The sequence below is a fragment of the Mustelus asterias genome, chromosome 9 (assembly GCF_964213995.1).
Source record: "Mustelus asterias chromosome 9, sMusAst1.hap1.1, whole genome shotgun sequence".
NCBI classification, from domain to species: domain Eukaryota; kingdom Metazoa; phylum Chordata; class Chondrichthyes; order Carcharhiniformes; family Triakidae; genus Mustelus; species Mustelus asterias.
In genome coordinates, this window is record NC_135809.1 from 27516234 (window position 1) to 27541895 (window position 25662).

At 40.5% G+C, this 25662-nt stretch overlaps 1 protein-coding gene across 2 annotated transcripts in view; it reads left to right on the plus strand.

The window, feature by feature from the left end:
* The window catches only part of asz1 (ankyrin repeat, SAM and basic leucine zipper domain containing 1), a 76358-nt gene extending 57216 nt beyond the window's left edge, over positions 1–19142 (plus strand). For both annotated transcript variants that reach the window (XM_078221165.1, XM_078221166.1), the window contains 3 exons: positions 13794–13899; positions 15132–15245; positions 18851–19142. In XM_078221165.1, the coding sequence (XP_078077291.1) occupies positions 13794–13899; positions 15132–15245; positions 18851–19000 (370 nt within the window). In that variant the 3' untranslated portion in view covers positions 19001–19142. The remainder of the gene's footprint in view (positions 1–13793; positions 13900–15131; positions 15246–18850) is intronic.
* The last annotated feature ends 6520 nt before the right edge of the window (positions 19143–25662 follow it).

The window sequence follows — 25662 nt, forward strand, 5'->3', positions numbered from 1 at the left end:
GGATGGATGGAAACAATGCAAGTCTCTCTTTCCCTCAAGGACATTTGGAGAGTAAGGAAATCTGCCATCTTTACCTAGTCTGGCCTACATGTGACTCCAGAGCCACAGCAATGTGGTTGACTCTCAACTGTCCTCGGACAACTTGGGATGGGCAATAAATGCTGGCCAGCCAGCGACGCCCATGTCCCATGAATGAATAAAAAGAATAGTGAAACCTTAGCCTGTAAGTAACATACCAATCACGAGCTCTATTAAATCTGTTCTAGGAATAAACTGGATTCCAGTATACTCCCAAAACTAAATAACAACAAACCCATTTTTGGGAAGTACATTATGGAGTGTTCTATTCTCTGAAAAATGAAAGGAAAAACTAACATCTAACCAGATTTCTGGAGTCTATGATGGCAGATTGATAGGAATATTGGCCAGCCGTTTGTACCCTGTATGCTTTCAATTGAAAAATCATGGAGAGGCACTGTTAGCCTTTGTAGTGGTACTTGAGACATTTTGGAGGCAATCAAATTGAACCATCATTTCTTGAAACTTTCATGACTGAGCCATGAATAAAGGCTGGTTCGCTAACCTTAAGTGAGCATTTCTGCAAATGAAATGTGTAAATCTAAAATCATCAACAATAAGTGTACTTATTTATGCAAACTGACTGATTATAGGTGGTAACTAACTGGCAAACGTTATCACTCTGTACTGAGTCTACAACTTGAACTGTGCACTGGTGTAACCTGTCACCTGACTTTTAATTCTAAGTTAAAAGAAATGCCAATAAGAAGTGAACTGCATTTTAGAATATTTAAAATTTTATTTGGAATGAGCACACAATTGCATAGCAGGAATTCTAACGATTTGCTGATATAAATAAATCATCATAAGAAGGGAATTTATCCGCCATGCATGAAGTCACCTAACGCAATTCCTTCACATTTCTTCTGGTACTGCTTGGTAATGCATCAGGAAATTATATCATAAGTAGAAACACCATAGGTGGTCCATGTAAATTATTATAATTATATTCTCTTTAATTTATTTTTCCTTACTCTCATCCAGTTTTCTTCCCCCTTCCTCACTTATTCACCGTGTTAGACTGGGTTATGGTTTCATTGATTTTGGTCATTCTCAGAGTCCATTCTCTCAGAATCATTCCATTTCCCCCTGATGTCCTCTCTGTATATCATGTGTCAGATTTCCATGCAACAATATATTAACGTATTTGAGATCAAGTAATTAAAGAAGTATGTACACAGAGAATGTCATAACCTTGGTGGTTGCTTGGCAGCTAACCTAGGATCTGTACCTTTTGGAATGAAATTTATTTAGCTATTTATCTATTCTCAAGTAGCTTTCAAAGCTTAACCAAGGCTGCAATTGATACATAATTGAGTTACAGAGTTATCATCTCTTTCTCAGAGACAGAAAAATATAAGAACAAAATATTCCAATCAGACTGCAAAGCCTTATAACCTATCAGAAAAAAAAGTGACCATCAACTCTGATATGTTACTGTACCTTCCCATTCCTCCTCTTCAAATCCATCTATGAAAAATGTTGTCTCACTGCGAGCTACTGTTAATTTGTTTGTTAACCAAGCATTTGAAAGTGACACAGTTTATGTTGATGGCTTGGCAGAAATGGTACTTCTCCATTTGATTTGATTCATTATTGGCACACGTATTAGTATACAGTGAAAAGTATTGTTTCTTGCACGCTATACAGACAAAGCATACTGTACAGAGAGAAGGGAAGGAAAGAATGCGGAATGTAGTGTCACAGTTGTAGCTAGGGTGTAGAGAAAGATCAACTTAATGCGAGGTAGGTCCACTCAAAAGTCTGATGGCGGCAGGGAAGAAGCTGTTCTTGAGTTAGTTGGTACGTGACCTCGGACTTTTGTATCTTTTCCCGATGGAAGAAGGTGGAAGAGAGTATGTCTGGGGTGCAAGGGGTTGTTGATTATACGGGCTGCTTTTCCGAGGCAGCGGGTAGTGTAGACAGTGTCAGTGGGTGGGAGGCTGGTTTGAGTGATGGACTGGGCTTCGTTCACGACCCTTTGTAGTTTCTTGAGGACTTGGACAGAGCAGGAGCCATACCAAGCTATGCATTTTCTATGGTGCATCTGTAAAAGTTAGTGAGAGTCATAGCGGACATACCGAATTTCCTTAGTCTTCTGAGAAAGTAGAGGCGTTGGTGGGCTTTCTTAACTCTAGTGTCGGCATAAAGGGACCAGGACAAGTTGTTGGTGATCTGGACACCTAAAAACTTGAAGCTCTCGACCATTTCTACTTAGTCCCCATTGATGTAGACAAGGGCATGTCTCCCACTTGTGAAGTCGATGACTGTTTCCTTTGTATTGTTGACATTGAGGGAGAGATTATTGTCGTTGCACCAGTCACCAGATTCTCTCTTTCCTGTACTCCATCTCGTCATTCTTTGAGATCCGACCCACTACGGTGGCGTCATCAGCAATCTTGAAAATCGAGTTGGAGGGGAATTTGGCCACACAGTCAGAGGTGTATCATGAGTATAGTAGGGGGCTGAGGAGTCAGCCTTGTGGGGCACCGGCATTGAAGATGATCGTGGAGGTGGTGTTGTTTTCTATCCTTACTGATTGCAGTCTGTGGGTTAAGAAGTTCAGGATCCAGTCGCAGAGGCAGTAATCTCCTTATGATTTTTCCCAGATTCAATGTCTTAGACATGTGAAAATCTTCAGCCACTATGCCTTTAAACGTCAGGACCTTAGATTTTCTATCCAATCATTTTCCAAGAGTCCTGTGTGGTTGCTTTTGGATAGTCATTTGTTCAATAATCATAATTTGCAATGTAATCAGTCTAGGATCAGCCTGGACTTTAAGTAGATCGCTGCTACTGAAACTTATTTGGCAGAAAGTTTTGCAACAAAAGGTAAATGGTGCAGGGGAATCCAGGCATATTAAACACAAGTTCAGGCAGGGCTATATTAGGCAGTAAGAAACTATCAGAACTGTTGAAAAATAGTGTCTATTTTGACAGTGAAACAAGGAAACCAAAAATAAGTGAAGGGGAGAAGTTTATTTGTGCAATGTGAGGAAAAAATAGTCGTGGAGAAAATAGGAGAATTTAAGATGGCAAAATATCCAGGACCTAATGGTTTCTACTGCTGGGTATTAAACGAAATAGGAAATTGCGTATTTGTCATTTTTGTTTTGTTCTTTCCTAGAATATGAGTATTCCCGGCTAGACCAGCATTTGCTGCCCATCCCTGATGGTCCTGGAGAAGGTGGTGGGTGAGCAGCCTTCTCGAACTGCAGCCCAACTGGTGTAGGCACACCACAGTTCTGTTAGGAAGGATGTTCCAGGTCTTTGACCCAGTGAGAGTGAAGGAATGGTGATATAATTCAAAGACAGGATGGCGTGTGGCTTGGAGGGAAACTTGCAGATGGTGGCATTTTTATGTGTCTACTACCCTTGTCCTTCTAAGTGATAGAGGTTTCGGATTTTGATGACGCTGCTGAAGGAAGCTTGACAAGTTACGGCAGTGCATTGCGTATATGGTGCACACTCCTGCCACTATACCGAGTCAAAGGAGACATTAGGGCAAATGACCAAAATCCTGTTGAGAGTTGGGTTTTGAGGAGGAGGCAGAGATGGTGGGGTTTGGAGAGGAATTTCCACAGCTTACTGCCGACAGCTAAAGGCACAGTTGCCTGTGGTGAGATGATGAGAGTTGGGGAAGAGAGCTCGCTACTCCATAAATAGTACCATGAGGTTATTATCATATACCTGAATAAGACCTTCAATATTTCATCTGAAGCACAGCATATCTAGCATTACAGCACTCAGCCTGGTATTGGAGAGGTAAGATGGTGGTTGTGATACTGATCGAACGGGTTGTTTTGTCCTGGGCGGTGTTGTGCTTCTTGAGTGTTGAAACAATGCACTGGTCCAAGCAAGTAGAGAGTATTCCATCACGTTCTGTACTTGTGCCTTACAGATGGTGGGCAGGCTGCGGGGAGTCAGAAGATAAATTATTTGCTGCAAAATTCCCAGCCTCTGACCTGCTCTTGTAACTGCTGTATTTATATGGCTGGTCCAGTTCAATTTCTGGTGAAGGGAGACCCCCAGTGATGTTGATGGTGGGGTATTCAGCAAGGATAATGCCATTGAATATGAAGAGAAGGTGGTTAGATTTTGTCTTGTTGGAGATGGTCATTGCCTGGCACTTGTGTGGTGCAAAGGTTTGTCATTATCTTCCTAAAGCTCATTTTGGTAACGACATTAGCTCTTGTACACCTAATGGTGAACATCTCAGTTTAAAGAAGTATATGAATATCAAAACAATGTTCCTAAAGGTGTTATACTAATCATTAGCCCTTTTGGAACTTGTAATGGTTTTGAAGCTTGACACGTGTGATGTAACTATTAACATCTCTCCTCATACCCAGTCAGTAGTTCATTAGTAGAGTTGTAGCATCTGTTTTATAAGGAACAAAGGTCCACTCTTGAGATAGTCATTGAATTCTCTCATGCCTAGGCTTCTTTCATCTCTGTGAAGCATTTTGGGACATTTTTTACGTTGGTGGAACTACATAAATACAAATTGTTGTTTTGTAATTGTGAGGTCTCAGCTAGATCTAACTTGCAGTAGCAAAGTGCTGAGTTTCTCCTCACTAGCTAAAGTTACTTTTGTTCCGTTGACAATTGTGACGACCCATATAAGAACCAGTGTTTTTAATTTCTTCCAAGTAAAACTCTGAAGTATTGTGTATGTTGAAATGATTTGTTTCACTAATACCAACTGCTGTGATACACGGTCATCATCATCAACAGCTGTTTTCTCTCTATCCCTCCCTCTTTGCACATCTCTCACCAAAGAATCTTCTGGGTGTGAACTTTTTTATACTCAACTGCCACTTCTCCAGTGGAAGGAAGAGCTGTAATTCCATCTTCGACAACAGCTTACAACAATTTAATATGGTAAAATGCCCCAAGATGCTGCGCAGGACAATGTCTCAGGGTGCTACACAGGAGGGTAATTGGATAAAGATTGATACCAAGTCAAAGGAGACATTAGGACAAATGACCAAAATCCTGTTGAGAGAGTTGGGCTTTGAGGAGATGACAGAGATGGAGAGATTTGGAGAAGGATTTCCACAGCTTAGTGCCATCAGCTAAAGGTATAGTTGTCTGCGGTGAGGTGATGAAAGTTGGGGAAGAGAGCTCGCTATTCCATAAATAATGCCATGAGCTTATTATCATACACTTGAATAAAACCTTCAATATTTCATCTGAAGCACAGCACATCTAACACTGCAGCACTCTATGCCTTGCATTTAAGAGTCAGTTGAATGGTAATTCAAAATCCAAGAGTGGGACTGGACCACATGGACCATTTTGGCTACATAATTAGCTCAACTTAGTTGTGACTGTCTCAATATGGTGTGCACGCTTAGCATGCCAGCTGGGGTGAGCCCCTCTGCATCTGGTATTTTGTCTTGCCTTCTGATCTACAGAAACTTTCGAAGGCACCTCAAGTGAAAGTTGTTGAGCTCCTTGACATGCCATGGTACACAGTCCAAGTCTTGCATGTTAGAGCAGAGTAGACAGTAATTCTGCAATAGAAGTGAGATTGAACCAAGCTGACACACTGCTCAGTGAATGGATCACGAGGGAGGTGGAAGAGGAATAAATCAGGATTAACAGAAGAATAAACTGTACATAAATAATTACTAAAGCATACAATGTTTTACCATAATTATTTCAGATAAAGTCACTTGAAGAAAAATACTCCCGGATACATGAAAAGATCAGGAAAGTAGGACTGTGCAAGTGCCAAATGGCCACCTTCTGTCTGGAAATGTCTATGATTCTGTAAACCTTGGGGAGGGGTCTGACAGATTTGCATTTAAAGTACTAGTACTAATTGTAATCACCACTAGGTGGGCACATTTACTGAAAGACAGAATGGTACACTCAGTATATGCAGAATTCACTGTGACAAGAATTTGAGCAATAGTTAAATTTGAAAGCAGGGGATAGTGTAAAGCAAGTCTATTATTTATTATATCGAATAAAAATCAGGGTTCCTAAAGTTTTACCATTTTCCTTTTAAACCCATTTGCAGTAAATATGGCTAAAAATTTACGAGAGAAGTTATGTCTCTGCATATGAGTTTGTAAGCTTCCAAATACAGTGTCAATTATTTCCTCCAACCTATGATTGCTAATTTTATTACACAGTCACTAGCCAGAGTTGAACAGGAAAATGTTGGTATACAAAAAGCATGTATGAAATAATCTGATTCATATAATATTCCGCCTGTTACAATAACCTAGCCTACCCATCGACTATGGTAATTTAACTTAATGTTACAAAGTAACAGTTGTTTATATGCTACTTGTTCATCTTTCAAGGCAAGACCATGTTTGTCATTTGGGGTGGGTGTGATAATGTTTGATAGTGTTCCGGTGGGTATGTAGGTGACTGCTGAGGCCACTCTGCGTTTGCTAGGTCCTACTGCAAATGGGCAAGCTACCGCAGACAATTGAGGTTTGCATTATTTATTGGATTCTCTGAATTCCTTGGAATTTTTTCTCCTTGCATTTTCTCTCTCTTTCTGATATGCACTTGCTTTTGAAGACAACCCCATAGTTGGTTGCGCCAGATGCAGTGATCCTCGGCATGTTTCTCCCAGGACTCAAAGTTGATATCAAAACTCCAAAGTGAAGTCTTCAGAGTCTTTAGAGCGCTTCCTTTGACCACCGCAAGAGTTGTGCCCCAGACTGTAGCTCTCCATAGAATATTTGCTTTGGTAAGCGTATGTCAGGTTTTTTTGGTTACATGATCAGCCCAACTCAGTTGTGCCTAGTCAGTATGGTGTGTGCACGCTTAGCATGCCAGCTGGGATGAGCACCTCAGTGTCTGGTATTTTGCCTTGCCTTCTGATCTAAAGAAACTTTCGTAGGCACCTCAAGTGAAAGTGCTTGAGCTCCTTGACTGGTAAACAGTCCAAGACTCGTGCGTAGAGCAGAGTAGACAGGACTATTGCTCTATGGACATTCACCTAATAACACCTTAAAGTTTGTCTGAAAATTATCTCCTGAATCTTCAAATGCAGAAGTTATCTGGTTTCCATATTTGAACTAGATCATTTGGGAGATTAATTTGTTACAGATAAGGTGCTGGATTTGTTGCTTATACTTTCATCATTTCACCTAATGAAAACAGAATCGGCTTATCTCATGGACAAACAATGTGATCTTGGTTAGGCTAAAGAGTACTGAAACTCAGTGCAGTTAAACTATTTAGGATTGATGGATTGCCATTTGCTTTCACAAACGCTTTTTCCAAGGACCATTAGGATGATTAGTCTCCAAAACAGTTCCCCAAAACAGCAGATATTAAATATTTGATTGACATTAAGTTTAGTACTGCAAAGCTCTTACTGTGAAAGGTGTTTAGTGATCTGGTTAAAGTATATACGGTTCAACTAGTGATTAATTAGAAAGATGTCATTTGCTTTGACGGTGACAAATAGCATTTTCCTTGCATTGCTTGAAGTTCTGCTATTCCATTTTTCAAATCACAATATGATTTTTCTCCTAAAAGCAGGAGCAACCAAGATTCTATCTTACAAAATGCTTTTTAAAATGTTATTTCAAAATATTTTTGCACAATTTCATCCGTTTCCTCAATGTAAAAAATTGTATTTGATTTCAGTACAGCTCTTAAGGATTTAAAAAAAGATTTAGTTATCTTATGGGCAGAAATATAAAAATAGAACAAAGCAGTAAATTTCTGAAGCTCAATGAAAGAATTTTCCATACCGATTTGTAAACTGCATAACAAACTGATCTTCTGCAACTGATCACTTTAATCCTGTTAAATTTTAGACAGAAAATGGTTGTGGTAGTGCTTAAAATAATAGACATTCTGATAACTGTTACAGTTCCATAAGAACCAACTGTGTTATGTAACAGTATGGAACAGGTGGATCAGTGAAGAGACTCATAAACTTCTAAAATATGCTCAGTTTTTCAAAAATATCAAAAGATTGATATTTATTAATGACCCATCTTTATTCTCAAACAGAACTCTCAGCAGAACCATTTGTGAGCACAATCTGATGACTTAAAGAAGTGTTAACGTTTTTTAAAACTAAGTAATGTTGATTGACTTTCCATCCTCCAAAATGTTGCTAAATCAGGAGTTCACCAAAAGTGGCTGATTGTCAGTTTGCAATGTTCAATGTGATGAAAAAGTAGGTAGTTCAAATTACTGTAAACAATCAGTCTCCGGATCACAACCTCTTGATGGAGTATGCAGTCAGTTTCAGGTCAAGAATCTGATGTGAAACCAATAGCATTTATTGGCAAAAGAACAGTAATCCCAAGTTCCTGAATCTGAACCACAATAAATGGTTTTTAAAATATAGAATTCACATTTGTTCAGTGAAGATAAATTAAGTAGTTTGTATTTAAAAATGAGTTCAATTTATATCACTGCTTCTTTAAAGTGATGAAGAATTCGTACCTAACTTTCGCTATCAATATGTATGTTTCTAAGATTACATTTAGTTAAGTGATGCATTAAAATATTCCATTGTAAATCCAATTTCATTGTATTTAAGTAAACTATCAGCATTTTTCAATGTAGTAACAAAGATCAATTTCTGCAGTTTATTCTACATTTATACATGTTTCCCCATTAGTCTTAAAAATTGTGTAAAAGTGGAGTCATGTTCATGGGCTTAATAGCTGATGTTATATTCTTTAACATGTTTTACATCTTGCCTACAATTGCCTTTATTTGGCTGACAAAATGTATAGAAATACATAGAAATATCCACAATTGGTTGAGAATTTATTGTTGAAATCTGAGAAATTATATTTGCCTACTTGTCTTTGTTTAGAAAAATAACATGTTTTAAAGTTCAGCCTATTCAAAGAAAAATTGTTCGTTCACTGAGCAAGCTTTTTTCAAGTTTTCAGCTCGTACATTATAGTAATTTACAGACATAAAATATACTGTCAAAATATAATTAGATGTTGCAGTTTTAATGTCATATTGTTAAATCTACCCAACAAAAATATTTAATGTCCATGAAGAAAGCTGCTACTATAACCATGTTATCTCACTTGTGGTCATGAAGCCTAATCTCATCTGAAGGTGATAAAGCACCACTATATGTTAATGGCTAATTATACCTACAGCCCAAATAACAGCACATGAAATAGGGACAGGAACAGGCCAAATGCCATGCTCGAGCATGCTATGACATTCAGGAAGGTCTTGATTGACCTCAACTAACTTTCCCACCTGAGCCCACATTCGTTAATTCCCTTCGCGTTCAAATGCTATTCATCTCAGTCTTAATTATGTTCAAACACCAAGGGTGGGACTTTATGGCCGGGCTCATCCCAAAACCGTAAAATCCTGCCCGAGGTCAACGGACCTTCCCATTGTCCGCTTCTCGCCTGTTTCAATTCCTGTGACGGGCAGGGCGGTAAAATTCTGGCGTAAGCATCCATGGCCCTTCAGATGGAGAATTCCAAAGATTCACAATCCTCTGAATGAAGAAATTTCTCCTCCTCTCAACCTGAAATGGTTGACACCTTATCCTGGGACGCTGAGTTAAAGAATCCCACGCTAAGGGGAACAGCCTCCCGTCTATCATGTCTACCCTCAGAATAGAATAGATCAAGGAATCATTACAGCAAGTAAGGAAGCTATTAAGCTCATCGAGTTGTGATAGCTCTCTGCAAGAGCTGTTTGACTGGTTCCTTTTCCTGACCCTTGATTTCTTTTTTCCTTCACGTGCTTATCCAATTCACTTGAGCCATAATTGAATCAGCCTCCATTACCGTTGCAAGCAATGCAATCCAGATTGCAACCATTACTGCATAAAATTAATCGTCATGTTTTTTTTTTGACGCTTTTGCCAATCATTTTAAATTTTATTTGTTTGAGATTGCCCTTCATTTTCCAGAAATCTGAGGAATTCTACACAATCTCTCCTCAGAGGATATCCTGTTAAGCCAAGAGTCAATCCAGTGAGCCTTTATTGCAACACATCTAAAATTGGCGTATACTTCCTTGAGTATGGATACTATAAGTGTGCCTGGTACTGCAAGTGTTGTCTCGCCAAAGCTTCTGCACTATTGCAGGAAGACTTCCTTACTCTTGTATTCCAACCCTCTGGCAATAAACACCAACATTTATCTTAATTGTTTGGTGTACCTACATCTTTATTTTTTGTGTACAAAGAAAGCAAAATCCCTGTGATCTCCAACATGTGCTAGTTTCTCACCATTTAAAGAATAGTTTTTCTGTTCTTCCGACAAAAGTGAATAATCCCATATTTCCCCACATTTTGTGTTTTGTGTCTTCTCTTGTGAAGATGGCAAGAAATGTTTGTTTAACGCATTAGTCTAACAACCACATTGCTGTGGCTCTGGAGTCACATGTAGGCCCGACCAGGTAAGGAGAGCAGGTTTCCTTCCCTAAAGGACATTCATGAAGTAGATGGGTTTTTCTAACATTCGACAATGGTTTCATGGTCATCAGTAGATTCTAAATTCCAGATTTTTTTTATTGAATTCAAATTCCACCAAAGGTGTGATACGACCCAGCTCCCCAGAACTTTAGCTGAGTTTCTGGATTAATAGTCTAGCGATAATACCACTAGGCCATGTATAGACAATTAATGCATTCTGGAGGTTGTGATGCAGAAAAGCACCAAAGCAATTTTCTTGAATTGGTTATGAAGTTTATAAATGAGGAGCAATTGGAGATTGAATTTTACATTAAGAAAATTACAATGTGTTGAACCTATGCTTATTTTGAGAAACGCCAAAGATGAAGCTGCAACATTGCAATGTTACTTAAATGCAAGTGCATAGCTCCCTAATACACTCCCAACATCTCCAGAAACTTAACTAAGCAGAATTGCCCAGTTGCATGTCATCCTAATCCCATTTATATGGTAAACAAAGAGCTTTCAGGCTTCACAAGCCCACAGTAGTAGTCTTGACTGAAAATACTGATATTGATTTTATGATGGCGCGTGTGGTTTTAGAAAAGAAAAAAATCTAGCGGTGGAATTCTCCCATGCTCAGCCCCAACGGTGGATAGAGGTCGGCCGGAGGCCCCGAAATCAGTTTTACACTGATGTGAATTTCCCATGAGATCTTCTGCTGGAGGCCAGCCTGGTGGATCAGGAACCCTGCTGGGGGCCAGCCTGGTGGATTAGGAAACCTGGTGGATCAGGAAACCTGCTGGAGGCCAGCCTGGTAGATCAGGAAACCTGCTGGAGGCCGGCCTGGTGGATCAGGAAACCTGCTGGAGGCCGGCCTGGTGGATCAGGAAACCTGCTGGAGGCTGGCCTGGTGGATCAGAAAACCTGCTGGAGGCCGACCTGGTGGATCAGGAAACCTGCTGGAGGCCGACCTGGTGGATCAGGAAACCTGCTGGAGGCCAGCCTGGTGGATCAGGAAACTTGCTGGAAGCTGGCATGGTGGTTCAGGAAACCTGCTGGTGGCCAGCATGAAATTGATTTGCATCCAGCTAATTCAATGCAAACAAAGGCCCAACCCGCGACACCCCGATTCTCTGTGAGACCGTCAAGAAAAAGCACCAGTGCAAAACATGTTTGGAACACCGTGGTGTGCAGGTGTCCGAGCTCACCTGAACAATGACTGGGACTGCCTCTGGAATTTGAGGTGGAGGCCACCGGCAACCCTGTACCCAGAAACACCACAGCAATGGCTGGGGGGGAACATCTACAGGCGAATCTTCCAGATCCGGCATCAAGGAGGAGGTCCATTTAAAGATTAAGTTTTAAAGTTTATTCATTAGTGTCACAAGTAGGCTTACATTAACAATGCAATTAAGTTACTGTGAAAATCTTGTTGCCACACTCCGGCGCCTGTTCGGGTACACTGAGGGAGAATTTAGCATGGAGAATGCACCTAACCAGCACATCTTTCAGACTGTGGGAGGAAACCAGAGCCCCGGAGGAAACCCACACAGACACGAGGAGAACATGCTGACTCCACACAGGCAGTGACCCAATCCGGGAATCGAACCCAAGTCTCTGGTGATGTGAGGCAGCAGTGCTTATCACTGTGCCATCGCTCCGCCCATCTCCAGCCTCAGGTTGCTCCTATCTATCCATCTGCTTTCTCTGGGTCAATGATGTTGGGTGCATTTTCAAGATGATGCCTGAATACAACAGCAGACTAAGCACCATCAGGCCTGCCCTGCCATGGAATACAATGCAAAACCCTGGTTGCATATTTAATGAGGTCGGGCTAGAAGATTTGGCATGTTTTCCCACCGCCCTCAGAAGCAGGAAATCCAGCGTGTTCCAACCTTTCCAAGGGACTTAATCCCAGGATGACAGAATTTTTCTCTCTGATTTGTGTTGAGGTTATGGTCCCTTTAAGAACTAGGGTTATCTGAAAGATTTCTGGTAAAAAGCAGCTTGGGTTCCAGTGAATGATCAAGTGAATGATCAAGTGACCAAGCTGCCTGGGAGATGGACAATAGGAAAAGAAGGGTCAACCGGAAGTTAATTGTAGGGGTGAGTAGGTCCCTGGGTGTGATTTTGTTTTAAACAGTTTGGTTTTGGGTCTTAGAACAAACTGGCTAGAGGGAAAATTCCTTTCGAGCAGGATTTAGTTGAAATTCTGTGTGCACTGACTAAAAGGGTATTTAAAAACCTGGTCATCTTTCCTTGATTTGATTTATTATTGTCACGTGTATTAGTATACAGTGAAAAGTAGTGTTGCGCGCTATACAGACAAAGTAAATAGAGAAGGAAAGGAGAGGGGTGCAGGATATAGTGTTACAGTCATAGCTAGGGTGTAGAGAATGAGGTAGGTCCATTCAAAAGTCTGATGGTAGCAGGGAAGAAGCTGTTCTTGGGTTGGTTGGGAAGTGACCTCAGACTTTTGTATCTTCTTTCCACTGGAAGAAGATGGAAGAGAGCATGTCTGGGGTGTGTGGGGTCCTTGATTATGCTGGCTGCTTTGCCGAGGCAGTGGGAAGTTTAAACAGAGTCAATGGATGGGAGGCTGTTTTGTATGATGGACTGAGCTTCGTATACGACCCATTGTAGTTTCTTGCGGTCTTGGACAGAGCAGGAGCTATACCAAGCTGTGATACAACTGGGACTATCCCAAGAGTGAGTTGGACTTCTGGGATAGTCAAGCTAAGAGAGAGTGACAGAGATTTCACGGAGACAAGGCACCAGAGTTAAAGAACATTAGACCTCAGGTGGTTACGTTTTAAAATGCTAACGGCGATTGTGTTGAACAGGGAGTCTACAACCATAGGACAGTTGGAGAAGTTTTGAAGGGAAAATTTTGCTGGAAGTAAGCAGACAGCCCAAGAAATCACAATTCTCATACAAATCTTTGAAGCAGTACTCAGACTAAGTGGTTAATCTTCCAGTTTCTGATGAGTGTCAGACTTGAGTTTTTTGGGAGTGTAAATCAAATGGGCAGAAAGAAGTACAAGTTAAGACGTCCAGCTTTGAGTATAAGTAATTGTGTTCATCGTGCCTTCAATACCTTTAATGTAACTGACTATTTTAGATATCATTAAAAGCATGCAAGTTCTTTGGTTTTGCTGCAGGAAAATTCTTTATTTTGAACAGTGAGTCTTGTATTTCATTCTTTTAATAAATACCTGGGTTTTCGATTCTAACCAAATTAAAACACATTACTCTATGTAGATCATAATTGTTTGTTGGCTTATGTGTTAGATAACGTGCATAATAAATTTATTTTAAATTTCTTTTCAAGCAGTGAAGAACTTAACAAATTTTTGATAAAGCTGAAGAAGCACTGTGGTCACCTAATGCTAACGGTTCAGAATGTGACAAGCCAATTAGCAACCAACTCGGAACTGGTATGTTTGAGTAAATATTCCTTTATCCCTGTAAAGTGATTTTGAAAACTTACAAAACTGGCAGCCCTACTTCCTCAACTAGACGTACATTTTTAAACATTATGACGAATCTTAAAATACATGTTTAAATTTTTAGAAAACGTCTCCAACATTATGTTCACTGGCTTTATTGTAATGTGGAAAAGGCAACTATTCTGCCAAAAATTTATTGTGTTCAATTTTCTCCTCTTACCCCATTTCTCCTGTAGATGGCAAGTGACTAATTCTAATTTATAGTCCCATGAACATCGACAGTCCATGGTTACTAGCCAAAGTGATCATTTGTCATTTTGGTATTCCACCTGGCAGGCCATCACAGCTAAACTCAATCTTTTTCTTCCCATCATCAGTACGCAAATTTCCATCGAAGTGGAATATTAGTGGACTGAAGTGCTGGTTGTTCTTTCCTCCGTCGAGGAATACTGAGTCCCCATATTTTTCTTTACTAAAAGTCAACCAAATCAGTGCAGATTAGGGTTTATGCAAGGAACCTTGCTGGTCTCAATGGCTTAGTTCACCCATACTTTTACTTATTGGGCTGTCTATTTTATTTTTTTTACAACTTCCCAGCTTTAGATTTGAACTTGCCTTCGTGTAGAGAACTGAAGAAGGTGATTATCTAAATAATTACATAAAAATTGATGGCAGCACCTAGCAATTTGCAAAAAGTCAATTTCTAGAAATCAGTTCAAAAGGTAACTGGAGAATTTATTGCAAAATGGCTCATCTTAAATGTTCCTCTGAGGAAAATCTCCAGTGTATTTGAGTGACATCAGATTGATTAGAATCATAGAATCCCTACAGTGCAGAAGAAGGCCATTTAGCCCATTGAGCCTGCACTGACAATAATCCCACTCAGGCCCTATCCCTGTAACCACACATTTACCCTGCTAGTCCCCCTGATGCTAAGGGGCAATTTGGCATGGCCAATCAACCTAACCTGCTTTGGACTGTGGGAGGAAACTGGAGCACCTGGAGGCAACCCACACAGACATGGGGAGAACGTGTAAACTCCACACAGTCACCCAAGGCCAGAATTGAATGTGGGTCCCTGGTGCTGAAGCAGCAGTGCTAACTACTGTGCCACCCAGATTGACATTCAACCTTAAGAATAACACACAGGTTAGCCATAAAAAAAACTATCTTGCACTAGTATATTCAATTCACATCTAAATTTATCTACCTGCTTTCAGAGAGTGCTGGATTTGGACCCAGACCAAAAATCAGCTTTAGTCTGTGACGACTTGGTTAAGTGTATTCAGGATCTAGATAAAGAAGTGGAGAGGTTGAAGAATCTTCTGCTAAAGGTAATGGAAGGTTAACAGACGCTTGTACAGTTTTAAGTTAATAGATCGTAGTAATTTTAATAGAACATATACTTTTTTGGATTAAGTAGAATTTCCCCTATATCCTTGGACTGTAGATCAGATATAATCTGGCTAACACTTGAGTGGTGACAGAGATAGTGAGGGTGGGAGAGGTCAAGGCTGTATGTTAACAGCACATCAGTCATTTGGGAACTAACAACATATTGACAGGTACTTGTCAGAAAGTGTCACTTGAAAGTAATTGACTGTTGGAGTGGGAATAAATTTGCAGAGATTCGGCAAATGGAGTATTAGTGTCAGCAAAGAATCTGTTACTGAATGAAGCCATGCGGAGATCTAGTAATGAATATATGAGAGGAACCCAGCAAAGAGTTAGTATTTAGAGATTTGTTATATAATGTTATGGCACTTAATGGAGCGATATTTGATAAAAGAGTGTTCTATGAAATGTTTTCTGTGAAATCTATAAATTGCTTTGTTTGAAAACGCAATTGATTTAACCATAGAAGCATTTTTTGTTTAACTGAAAGTTATGCTTTTCTTCCAGTACTTGAAAAGGAAATGCAAGTTAGCAACCCTAGTTGAGTGAACTTAAGGCCCCCTGTACAAAGTGGAAAATATCAGCCATTACTTCTAATGTTGCCTCCATTATTTAAAATTAATCAACTGAAGGAGTTCAGCATTGTGAAAGCTTTTTATTTTGCCAGAATCACATTACAATTTTTTAGCTATAAAATCGAGATTAGTTTGTAATTATCTTGGAACAGCCCTTGTAAAAATTGAGAGATTAAAGGGTCAGTTTGAAGATAGTAATGATTAAAATTGTTTGAAATGATCCAGGGTTGAAGCATGAATTGCCTTGTTCACTCCTCCAACTTCTGAAAACAGTGGCTATATTAAGGATTCTTGTAGACCACTAACACACTCAGCAGCTTCCAGTTCCACTGCCCAGCACAAGTCCTATAAGGAATTCAGAGCTATGGACTGACACATTTACTGGCTCACGTGTCGGTATCCACTGGGGAAAAAATAAATATCAACACTCGAGTTAGATCAAGGTCATGGCATTTTAAAGGAGCATTCCCCAAATTTAAAGTTGGTGCTCCATTAGTGGTTGTGGCCACATGGTTACAACACTTCTTACACTTCCATATTTCAGTTCAAAGTGAAAAGAGGATGTGTCCCCAGTACCTCTGCTTTCCAGACACTGTAGGAGGAACGTCTACTTACAACTAAACAAATCTTTTGAAATGGCCATTGTAGCTATAATTGTTCAGGCCATCCATTCTTAGCTCATTGTCTTTGGACAGATGTTTGAAGGAGTCCCACATCAAGATGAACACAAATTAACAATGCAGTGTAACTTTGCTCCTGCTTCACATCTTCTTGAGCTACTTTGCACGACTGAGTTACAGGCTTCCCGTTTCAGAATAAGCTTTAAAATAAACAATCTGGAAATATGTGTGATAACTTTTCCTAAACTTGTGTCACTTGCAATCTCTCTCTAGTGGTGGCAACCTTGCCTTGAAATAAGTCACCAATTGTGTATTTCCAAGAGGTTCTAGGTGGGTCTACCTGTGGCAGCCATTGTTTCAATATTCAGTATTTTACATTTTTAATCTCAGACTGTTGCACGTTTCGATGGGTGTCTGAATTATAGGAAATGCCCCTCTCCTCACACTCCCCTGAGGATTTTGTATGTTTCACATCTTCCCCTTAGGACGTGGCCTTATATGTTTTAGGAGTTTTTTCTGTCTCAGTTTAAATTGTAAATGTTCCAATCAGTTGAAAAATCATATTTTCAAAACTAAAGGGCATAGCCTCGTGACATATTTATTTTTAGTGCACTTTATGAATCAGCAAATGAGTATATGAAACATTTATGATACTGCAATAACGTGTTTCAATTATGGGAATAAGATGATTATATTTTTGGACTGTAGCTTTAAATTTATGGCAAATGAAGGGGATTATGTGACCTGTTCTGCAGTCTGCCTGGCAAGCCTGGGTGGTTTGATTGTAGGAAAATAAAGAAAGGCTGAGATTCAAGATATTTATGCTTTGGAAAGAGTGGCAGCAGTATCTAAGTTTACACTGAGTACACTCTGGTCTCACAAAAGTCCCATAAAGATGTTGTAGATATTGGGTTGTGAACAGTTGTACTTTAACTGTCAATTTACTTGTAAAATGAAAATGAATTGTGGTCAAGAATAGCTAATAGGTGCAAGGGAGAGGGCAAAAGATGCCACTTTTGAGATCCTATTTACAGATTTCCCTATAAAACAAGCATAGAATCCCTACAGTACAGAAGGTGGCCATTCGGCCCATCGAGACTGCACAGACAACAATCCCATCCAGGCCCAATCCCCATAACCCCACGTATTTACCCTGTTAATCTTCCTAACACTAATGGTCAATTTAGCATGACCTAACCTGTGCATCTTTGGAGTGTGGGAGGAAACAGGAGCACTTGGGGGAAACCCATGCAGACACGGGGAGAACATGCAAACTCCACACATTCACCCAAGGCCAGAATTGAACTCGGGTCCCTGGTGCTGTGAGGCAGCTGTGCTAACCACTGTGCCACCATGCTGCCCAATATCTCAGACTGCAGATTCTGTCTGGTCAGCAGAGAGGAGAGGCTGCATGGTTTTGTGAACCATCGCAGCCGAATGTGGGAGAGAGTCTGTTCTGGGAGATGCATCCTGCAATCATTTAACGATTCCAAGAGATTTGTCCTGGTATTGGGGGCAGAAGAATCATTGGAACATTGGTTACTGTTGACAGTGCATTTAAGAAATTCTCCAAAAACTGAGGAAGGTGTCTGGAGATGGTCGCTCGAAGTATACGGCACAGTGGTTAGCACTGCTGCCTCACAGCACCAGTGACCTGGATTCGATTCCAGGCTTGGGTCACAGTCTGTGTGGAGTTTGCACATTCTCCCTGTGTCTGTTTTTTTTTCTTCCGGGTGCTCCTCCCACAGTCCGAAAGACATGCTGGTTAGGTGCATTGGCCATGCTAAATTCTTCCTCAGTGTACCCAAACAGGCACCGGAAGGTCGCAGTGAGGGGATTTTCACAGTAACTTCATTGCGGTGTTGATGTAAGCCTACTAATGACACATAAATAAACCTTAAACTTTAAGTTACTGCTCAGAGATACTGGAAATATAGGAAACCATTGGAACCTGGAGTAACTGTGATTATTGGCTGGGAGGACTATAATTTTGCGAGGAGTGTGATATGTGATAGAGGAGGAATATTCCCCTCTATAGTTAAAGTACAAGTTTAGTCGATACTGTTTTTTAGTCACTCATTAGAGTAAAAGTTTTAAAACATGAAATATTTGTAGTGTCAGTCTTTCAGCTAGTAATTGAAAGTTCAAATCTCCTTTTAAAAGTTATTGGTCTCTACAGGGATCAAACAACATTTATGAAATGAATCTAATAGAAAAATACTTCAAAGATTGATCTACATCCTATAACTCATGCTGATTTGATTTTAAACTTGGCCTTCAGGTGTATTCAAAAAGGATTGCATCTGAACAATTTTTAAAACACCATACAATCACGTTTTTCCATTTTAGTTGCAGAGTAACCACGAGCGAGCTCCCAGTCGCATGCCACCATCTCATCGTTACTTTCATCACAATCACTTCCTGAAGAAAGTAGCGATTGGCCTATTTGGAACTGGATTTATTTTTTTCCTCATAAAACTACGTGTTCTGAGAAATTAAGCTGGAATTAAAGTTTTATTTTTGGCTCTTTGTTTTATTTATTGAAAAGATTTTGGATTTTTAGCATCAGTCTGATGACCAAGGAAAGAACAGTGCTTGTATTTTTCAATAACCAAAAATCCTTGGTTTGAAGAAAGCAAATTATGCAGATGCTGGAATCTGAAACAAAAGCAGAAATTGCTGGAAAATCTCAGCAGGTCTGACAGCATCTGTGGAGAGAGAATAGAGCCAATGCCTTGTCTGGAGACTGGTTTCAAATCTCTGATGAAGGGTCTTCCAGACTTGAAATGTTGGCTCCATCCTCTCTCCACAGATGCTGTCCGACTCGCTGAGATTTTCCAGCATTTTGTATTTTTTTGTCCTTAGTTTGAGTTGAGTACAGTTTAAAAGAACACTTGAGTAGTTATTGCAGTAGTATCCATGGGATGAAAGCATTGTTGTGAATATTGCTATAACTCTGATTACCACATTGTTCTTGCCTAAAACATCTGAGTATGCATGATGTATTATCTTACATCAGAGGTTTTCAAATTTTTCTTCTGTGAGCCCACTGCAAAAATCGAGACACTCCTAGGACTTTGTATTCCATTTGGACGTCAGGACAATCTCGGCCATCCAAAAGAAAACTGTTGTCATTCAGAAAATGTTTTATTAGAAATAGAAGCTGCAAAAATTATGTACTGGTAATTCAATAGTAAGTTTGATGATGGGCTGACAGATTTCTGGTCACCCTGCAGGCATCCTAGTGTCTGGGGACTGAGTTTGAAAACCAATTAAATAATAGAATGAATGGATCGTTAACCTGATAGTTTGGTGCATGGTCAATAAATACTTATTGCTGGAATATCAAATTTAATGCATGATGTTACAAGATGTACATTAGGTTGTAAAAATGTCAGCACCTAATTCGGTTTTTTTCTAACTGTTGGAACTATTCGGTCCAGTGGGGTAGATTATAAGCATGAGAATTATGTTTTTACTCCACCTATGTAAGATTGAATTACATAAGGACTTTCTGAAAGATTTCTTCCACTGTACAAGGGAAAAACACCCATTCAGGTCCATTTGAAGTTTTTTATTTTGGCCATCAAAGATATTTTTGGATGTAGAATATTAAAGCTGATTTCACTTTTCTTGAGTTTTCTGCCCAAGGTCAAGTCCACCTCGGGTAGGCCAAAGAAGCAGGTCCTAAATCCACCCCAGCAGGGACGGAGATCAACTGAGCCCAGCAGTCCTCAGGAGTGCGAGTTGCTGTGGCAATATACATTTCTACTAGCATGTTGTAGCCTGAAACTATGGCTAATGATGATCGAAGTTCCAATTTCTTTCCATCACATGGCTGACCAATAATCTCTCCCACTCCCACGCCTGACACTGGCTTTTGTTGGAAGGATTTACAAGTTGATACCTGTTTGGTTGCATTGTGAACACACCTCCCTTGGCCATCAAGTGCTGGGGTTGGACTTGAACCTGAAGCTTCTGACTCCGAGGCGGGGATGCTCCCCACTGCACCACAAGATGTATTTCACTGTTATATTGATATTAATAAATAATTGCAAACATGTTCAAATATCACAGGCTGTAATGTCCTAACTATGCTAGGGGTTGTGGCGTGGTTTACACACGTAGATTCAGACTAACAAATTTATTCTCTTGCCTGTACAGAGTATAGGGTAGAAAATGCAACTAAACAATAGCCTGTGAAACACCCTAATGACATTATCAAATTATGTGATCAGCTCAAAACAATCATGCAACTATTTCAATATACAACACAGGCTTGGTGATTTGTTTTGTGTGTTTGAGGTTTCCTGAAACTCAGCATTCAATTTTGCAGCAGCCAGATACTGCATTGTTAAACTTATTGGAGTGATTAAAGTATTAAATGATTTACCAGTAAGCAAAAGAATTGAATTATTGTTCACCACACATCAAGCCATGTGGTTAGAAGTTAATTGTTTTTTTCAAAACTTTATTTGTACCACATCAGACACCCTAATTCTCCGATTGAGAAATGTAACAGATAAGGAGCAGGGCTAAACACTGAACTCTTGAGGGTTATTTGACTACCATATGACCAAGCATGGATCCTAGAATAGGCACAGCATTGGAGGAGACCAGCTCTCTGCAACTCAGGTAGTCCCAGGTGCCCTACCCTTTCCTGCAATTTTCTTTCTCTGCAGATAATTATCCAATTCCTTTTGACAGTTGAATTTATGTAGCTCACCTACTTTACACTCAGGTTGTACATTCCAGATTCTAACCACTTTATTTAAAAAGTATTTGCTCATGTTGCTTTTGGTTCTTTTCCTAATCATAAACCAATGTTGTTTGGTTCTTGACCCTTTCAGCTGATGAGATAAATTTATTTCTATCTGCTCTGTCTAGACTCCTCACTATTTTGCACACCACTATTAAACTTCTATAAGGAGAATAACTCCAGCTCTACCAAGTAACTGAAGTTCCTCATAATTGGAACCGTTCTTGTAAATCTTTTCTGCACCCTCTCTAAATCGTTCACATTTGCCCTAAAATGTGGTGCCCAGAATAGACCACAATGCTCCTTTTGAGGCTCAACCAGTATTGTATAAATGTTCATAACTTACGCACCCTGTGCCTCTATTTATAAAGCCGGTAAGTGTTTGAACAATTTTTTCAACCTGTCATCCTGCCAACTTCAATGATTTGTGCAAATATATACCCGTCCCTGCCTCGATCTTGTACCTCCTTTAGGATTGTACATTTTATTTTGTATTCCATCTCATACTTCCTCCTGAAATATACCACTGTACATTTCCTGCATTAAATTTTATCTGGTATGTGTCCATCTTTTCCACCAGCTCTCTTGAAGTCTATTTATATCCTCCTCAGTTAACAACACGAACAAGTTTTGTGATATCTGCAACATCTAGGTCACTCATACATATCAAGAAGAGCACTGTTCAGAGTGCTGATTTCTGGGGAACCTCACTATATGCCTTACTTCAGTTTGGAGAAACAACTATTCACCCCTCCTGTTTTCTGTCACTCAGCTAACTTTGCATTGGTATTACCACATCCCCCCTCATTCCATAGGTATTTGACCAGTCTTGAAACAAATATTTTCAGAAAAGTATAACCCAGCAAGGGTCAAAGATGTAGTGCCCCTCCTTTCCACCGTTGCCTTGTCTTCTATTGCTGATTATTACATTCCCTTCCTTGACCTTGTCACCATATCAGAGGACATGGTATGGAACATTTTCTTTATCCTTTTGTGGAATGTGGGGGTTGCTGGCAATATCAGCATTCTCATCCTTAATTCTCCTTGACCAGAGTGGCTTAGGCCATTTCGAGGACAGCTAAGAGTCAACCATATGATAGAACTCTACAAGATTGAGGGGCATGGACAGAGTGGATAGTCAGAAGCTTTTTCCCAGAGTGGAAGAGTCAATTACTAGGGGGCACAGGTTTAAGGGGCAAGGTTTAAAGGAGATGTACGAGGCAGGTATTTTACAGAGGGTGGTGTGTGCCTGGATGTCATTGCCGGGGAAGGTAATGGAAGCGGATATGGTCGTGACTTTTAAGGGGCGTCTTGACAAATACATGAATAGGATGGGAATAGAGGGATATGGTCCCAGGAAGTGTAAGGGGTTTTAGCTAAGTCAGGCAGTATGATCGGTGCAGGCTTGGAGGGCCGAAGGGCCTGTTCCTGTGCTGTAATTTTCTTTGTTCACATTGCTATGGGTCTGGAGACACATGTAGACCAGACCAGGTAAGGGTGACAGATTTCTTCCCTAAAGGATTCAATAAATCAGATGGGTTTCTACAACAATCATTTTTCAATTTTCATGGTCACTATTTTTAGACTAGCTTTATATTCCAGATTTTATGATTTGAATTTAAATGTTGCCAGCTACCATGGTGGGATCTGAACCTGCAGCTCCAGATCATTAGTCTGGGCCTCTAGATTATTAGTCCATTGCCACAATGCCACCATCTCCCCCAATATATCCACTGCAAGATCACTAATTCCCACAACCACCTTGATGACACTTCCTCCATCCCCACTTCTTGTAAGGACTCTTTCCATTTCTTCAGTATTTTGTATCCTAATGATGCCATCTTCTGTACTAGAACTTCCAACATGTGTCCTTTTTTTCCTCAATAGAGGATCCCCCACTCATCATAACAGGGTCTTAGTGTATCTGTTCCATTTCTCTTTTCTCATCCCTACCTCTCCCAGAGCCTCGACAGGGTTCTCCTTATCCTCATCTTCCACCTCACCAACCTCCATATTCAACAGATCGTGTCTCGATTTCAACCACCTCCAGCACGATGCCATCACTTCCCCTTCCTTTACATTGTTCCCAAAGGAACTGTTCCCTCTGTGACACCCTGCTATGTTCCACAGTCACCTCCAGTAGCCATCCCCCAACCTTCCCACAGCACCATCCTTTGCAAGCGAAGGACAACAATTAACCTTTCATCACCACCACCCTTCTCACCATTCAAAGCCCCAAACACTCATAGGTGAAACAACGGTTTACTTGTATTTTTAATTTATTATACTGTGTACTCTGTTCCTGCAACAATCTCCTCTCCATTGGCCAGACCAAACGCAGATTGGCTGACCACGTTTCAGAACGCCTTGTGCTCACTGAGCTCCTGCAATTCTCAGGTTCCAGTTGCCTGTTAAATCTTCTCCTCATTCTCACTCTGACCTCGCTCTCCTCTGCCTCTTCCACCTATTCCAATGAAGCTTCAGGTAAGCTTGTGGATAGCATCACATCTTTCCATTAAGCACTTCACTGCTGCGATCTGAAGTACAGGTAAGATGTCTCACAACAGGTTAAAGTTCAACAGGGGAGCTGCGCTCCGAAAGCTCGTGATTCCAAATAAACCTGTTGGACTTTAACCTGGTGCTGTGAGATTTATTACTGTGCCCACCCCAATCCAACACCGGCATCTCCACATCGAGATCTGAAGTAAAAATAGGAACGTTGGAAAAACTCGACAGGTTTGGCAGCATCTGTGGAGAGAGAAACAGAATGTGAATATGATTCTTCTTGGAAACTGGGGGCTTGAAATGTCCTCAGTTGGCCCAGTGTTTGGCATCGACCTGGTTTGTTCCTGACAGGACCAAATACTTAATAAGGTTTAACGCTTTTAATCCTTTACCGAGGGGAGTTCTTGACAAGTACTTTCTCCTGCCTTTTAATCTGATCAAATCCGCTAAATGACTGGTTCGCCGCTGAAGATGAAACCAACCACAAGAACTGTCCGCTTTTCTGGCAGCGTTTAATGTTGAGTAGATTTCTGTCAGTATTTTATCCACCTGTTTAATTCACTGCATGCTGTAACTTGTGTAACATCCCAGTAACTTACTCGCGTCATTGTTATTGGCTTTTGCTTCTTGCAACCACGTAATAAATGATTGTTTCAATGGTTTGAATGTGTTAGATTCTTTCGGATGTTCCATTTCGATTGGCGACAGGAAATGTTACAATGTCCTGGGACCTATTTGTAAGTAAAGCCCACCCCAGCCCTCAGTGTTAATGCCCTGGTACACAGTCCCCACATTAATGCCCTGGTACACGGTCCCCACATTAATGCCCTGGTACACAGTCTCCACATTAATGCCCTGGTACACAGTCCCCACATTAATGCCCTGGTACACAATCCCCACATTAATGCCCTGGTACACAGTCTCCACATTAATGCCCTGGTACACAGTCCCCACATTGTCATGTAGGTACGTCTTGTTAAAACTGACTCCTCGTCAATTTAGCGGAATTACGGGTGGAAATTAAATAACCCAACGGGAATGTATAAGTGGCATAAATCTACAGAGAATACAACTGGCGTTGCAGATAAAGCGATTTGAGTGATTGGGAGATATTTATATATAGCAAACTTTACAACTGACAGGACAATGATCTTTTCAAATTAGTTTGGGCTGGATTTGATTCTGTTCTTTAGCGCGGTTTGCAAGATATCTCAACCGAGACTTGTTTTTTTAAACAATTCGCTGTTCAGTATTTTCGTGTGGAATCTGCTATCGGCATGATCACTTCAAGTGTAGCCTCACTTGTCAAAGTGTCAGAGGATCAGAATTCACACTCGGCTCACCCTTAAGAGTAAATCCTTCATTATTCCAATGCTCGACATTTCCATCAGAAATGCGTGGCGACATTTGCAGCAATTGGGGGGGGGGGGGGGGGAGTTTGACGTTTTTGTCCCGACATTTTCGTTTATTTAATCGCCACGAGTTGTTAAGAGATCGCCAGGGAGATGTCGGGAGATGTTGCAAGTCTGCGGCGCGGCTTAATCACAAACCATACATTGGTGGCGAGCAAATCTAACCGGGAGTTTTCTCACTCACTGCACCCAGTCCCAGATATATAACAACACGTTCATTTGCGATCAGAATCTGCTTGTATTCCACTTAAATAACTGAGAGCATCTTCAATTTAAAAAAAAACCATTATCAAGTAATCCCTGGTTTGTGTAAGTGTTTAACGCTGTCTGCGCTGTCACGTTTGGTTGTCGGCAGATGTTACGAAAGAAAAGTTAGTTTCATGGTAACGAGAACCCAGGCCACTGAGAATGGACAAATTGCTGAAATTGGGAGGGTAGTTTGAACGAAGCACAGCGTCCGAGATAATTCGATTCCTTCCTGCTGA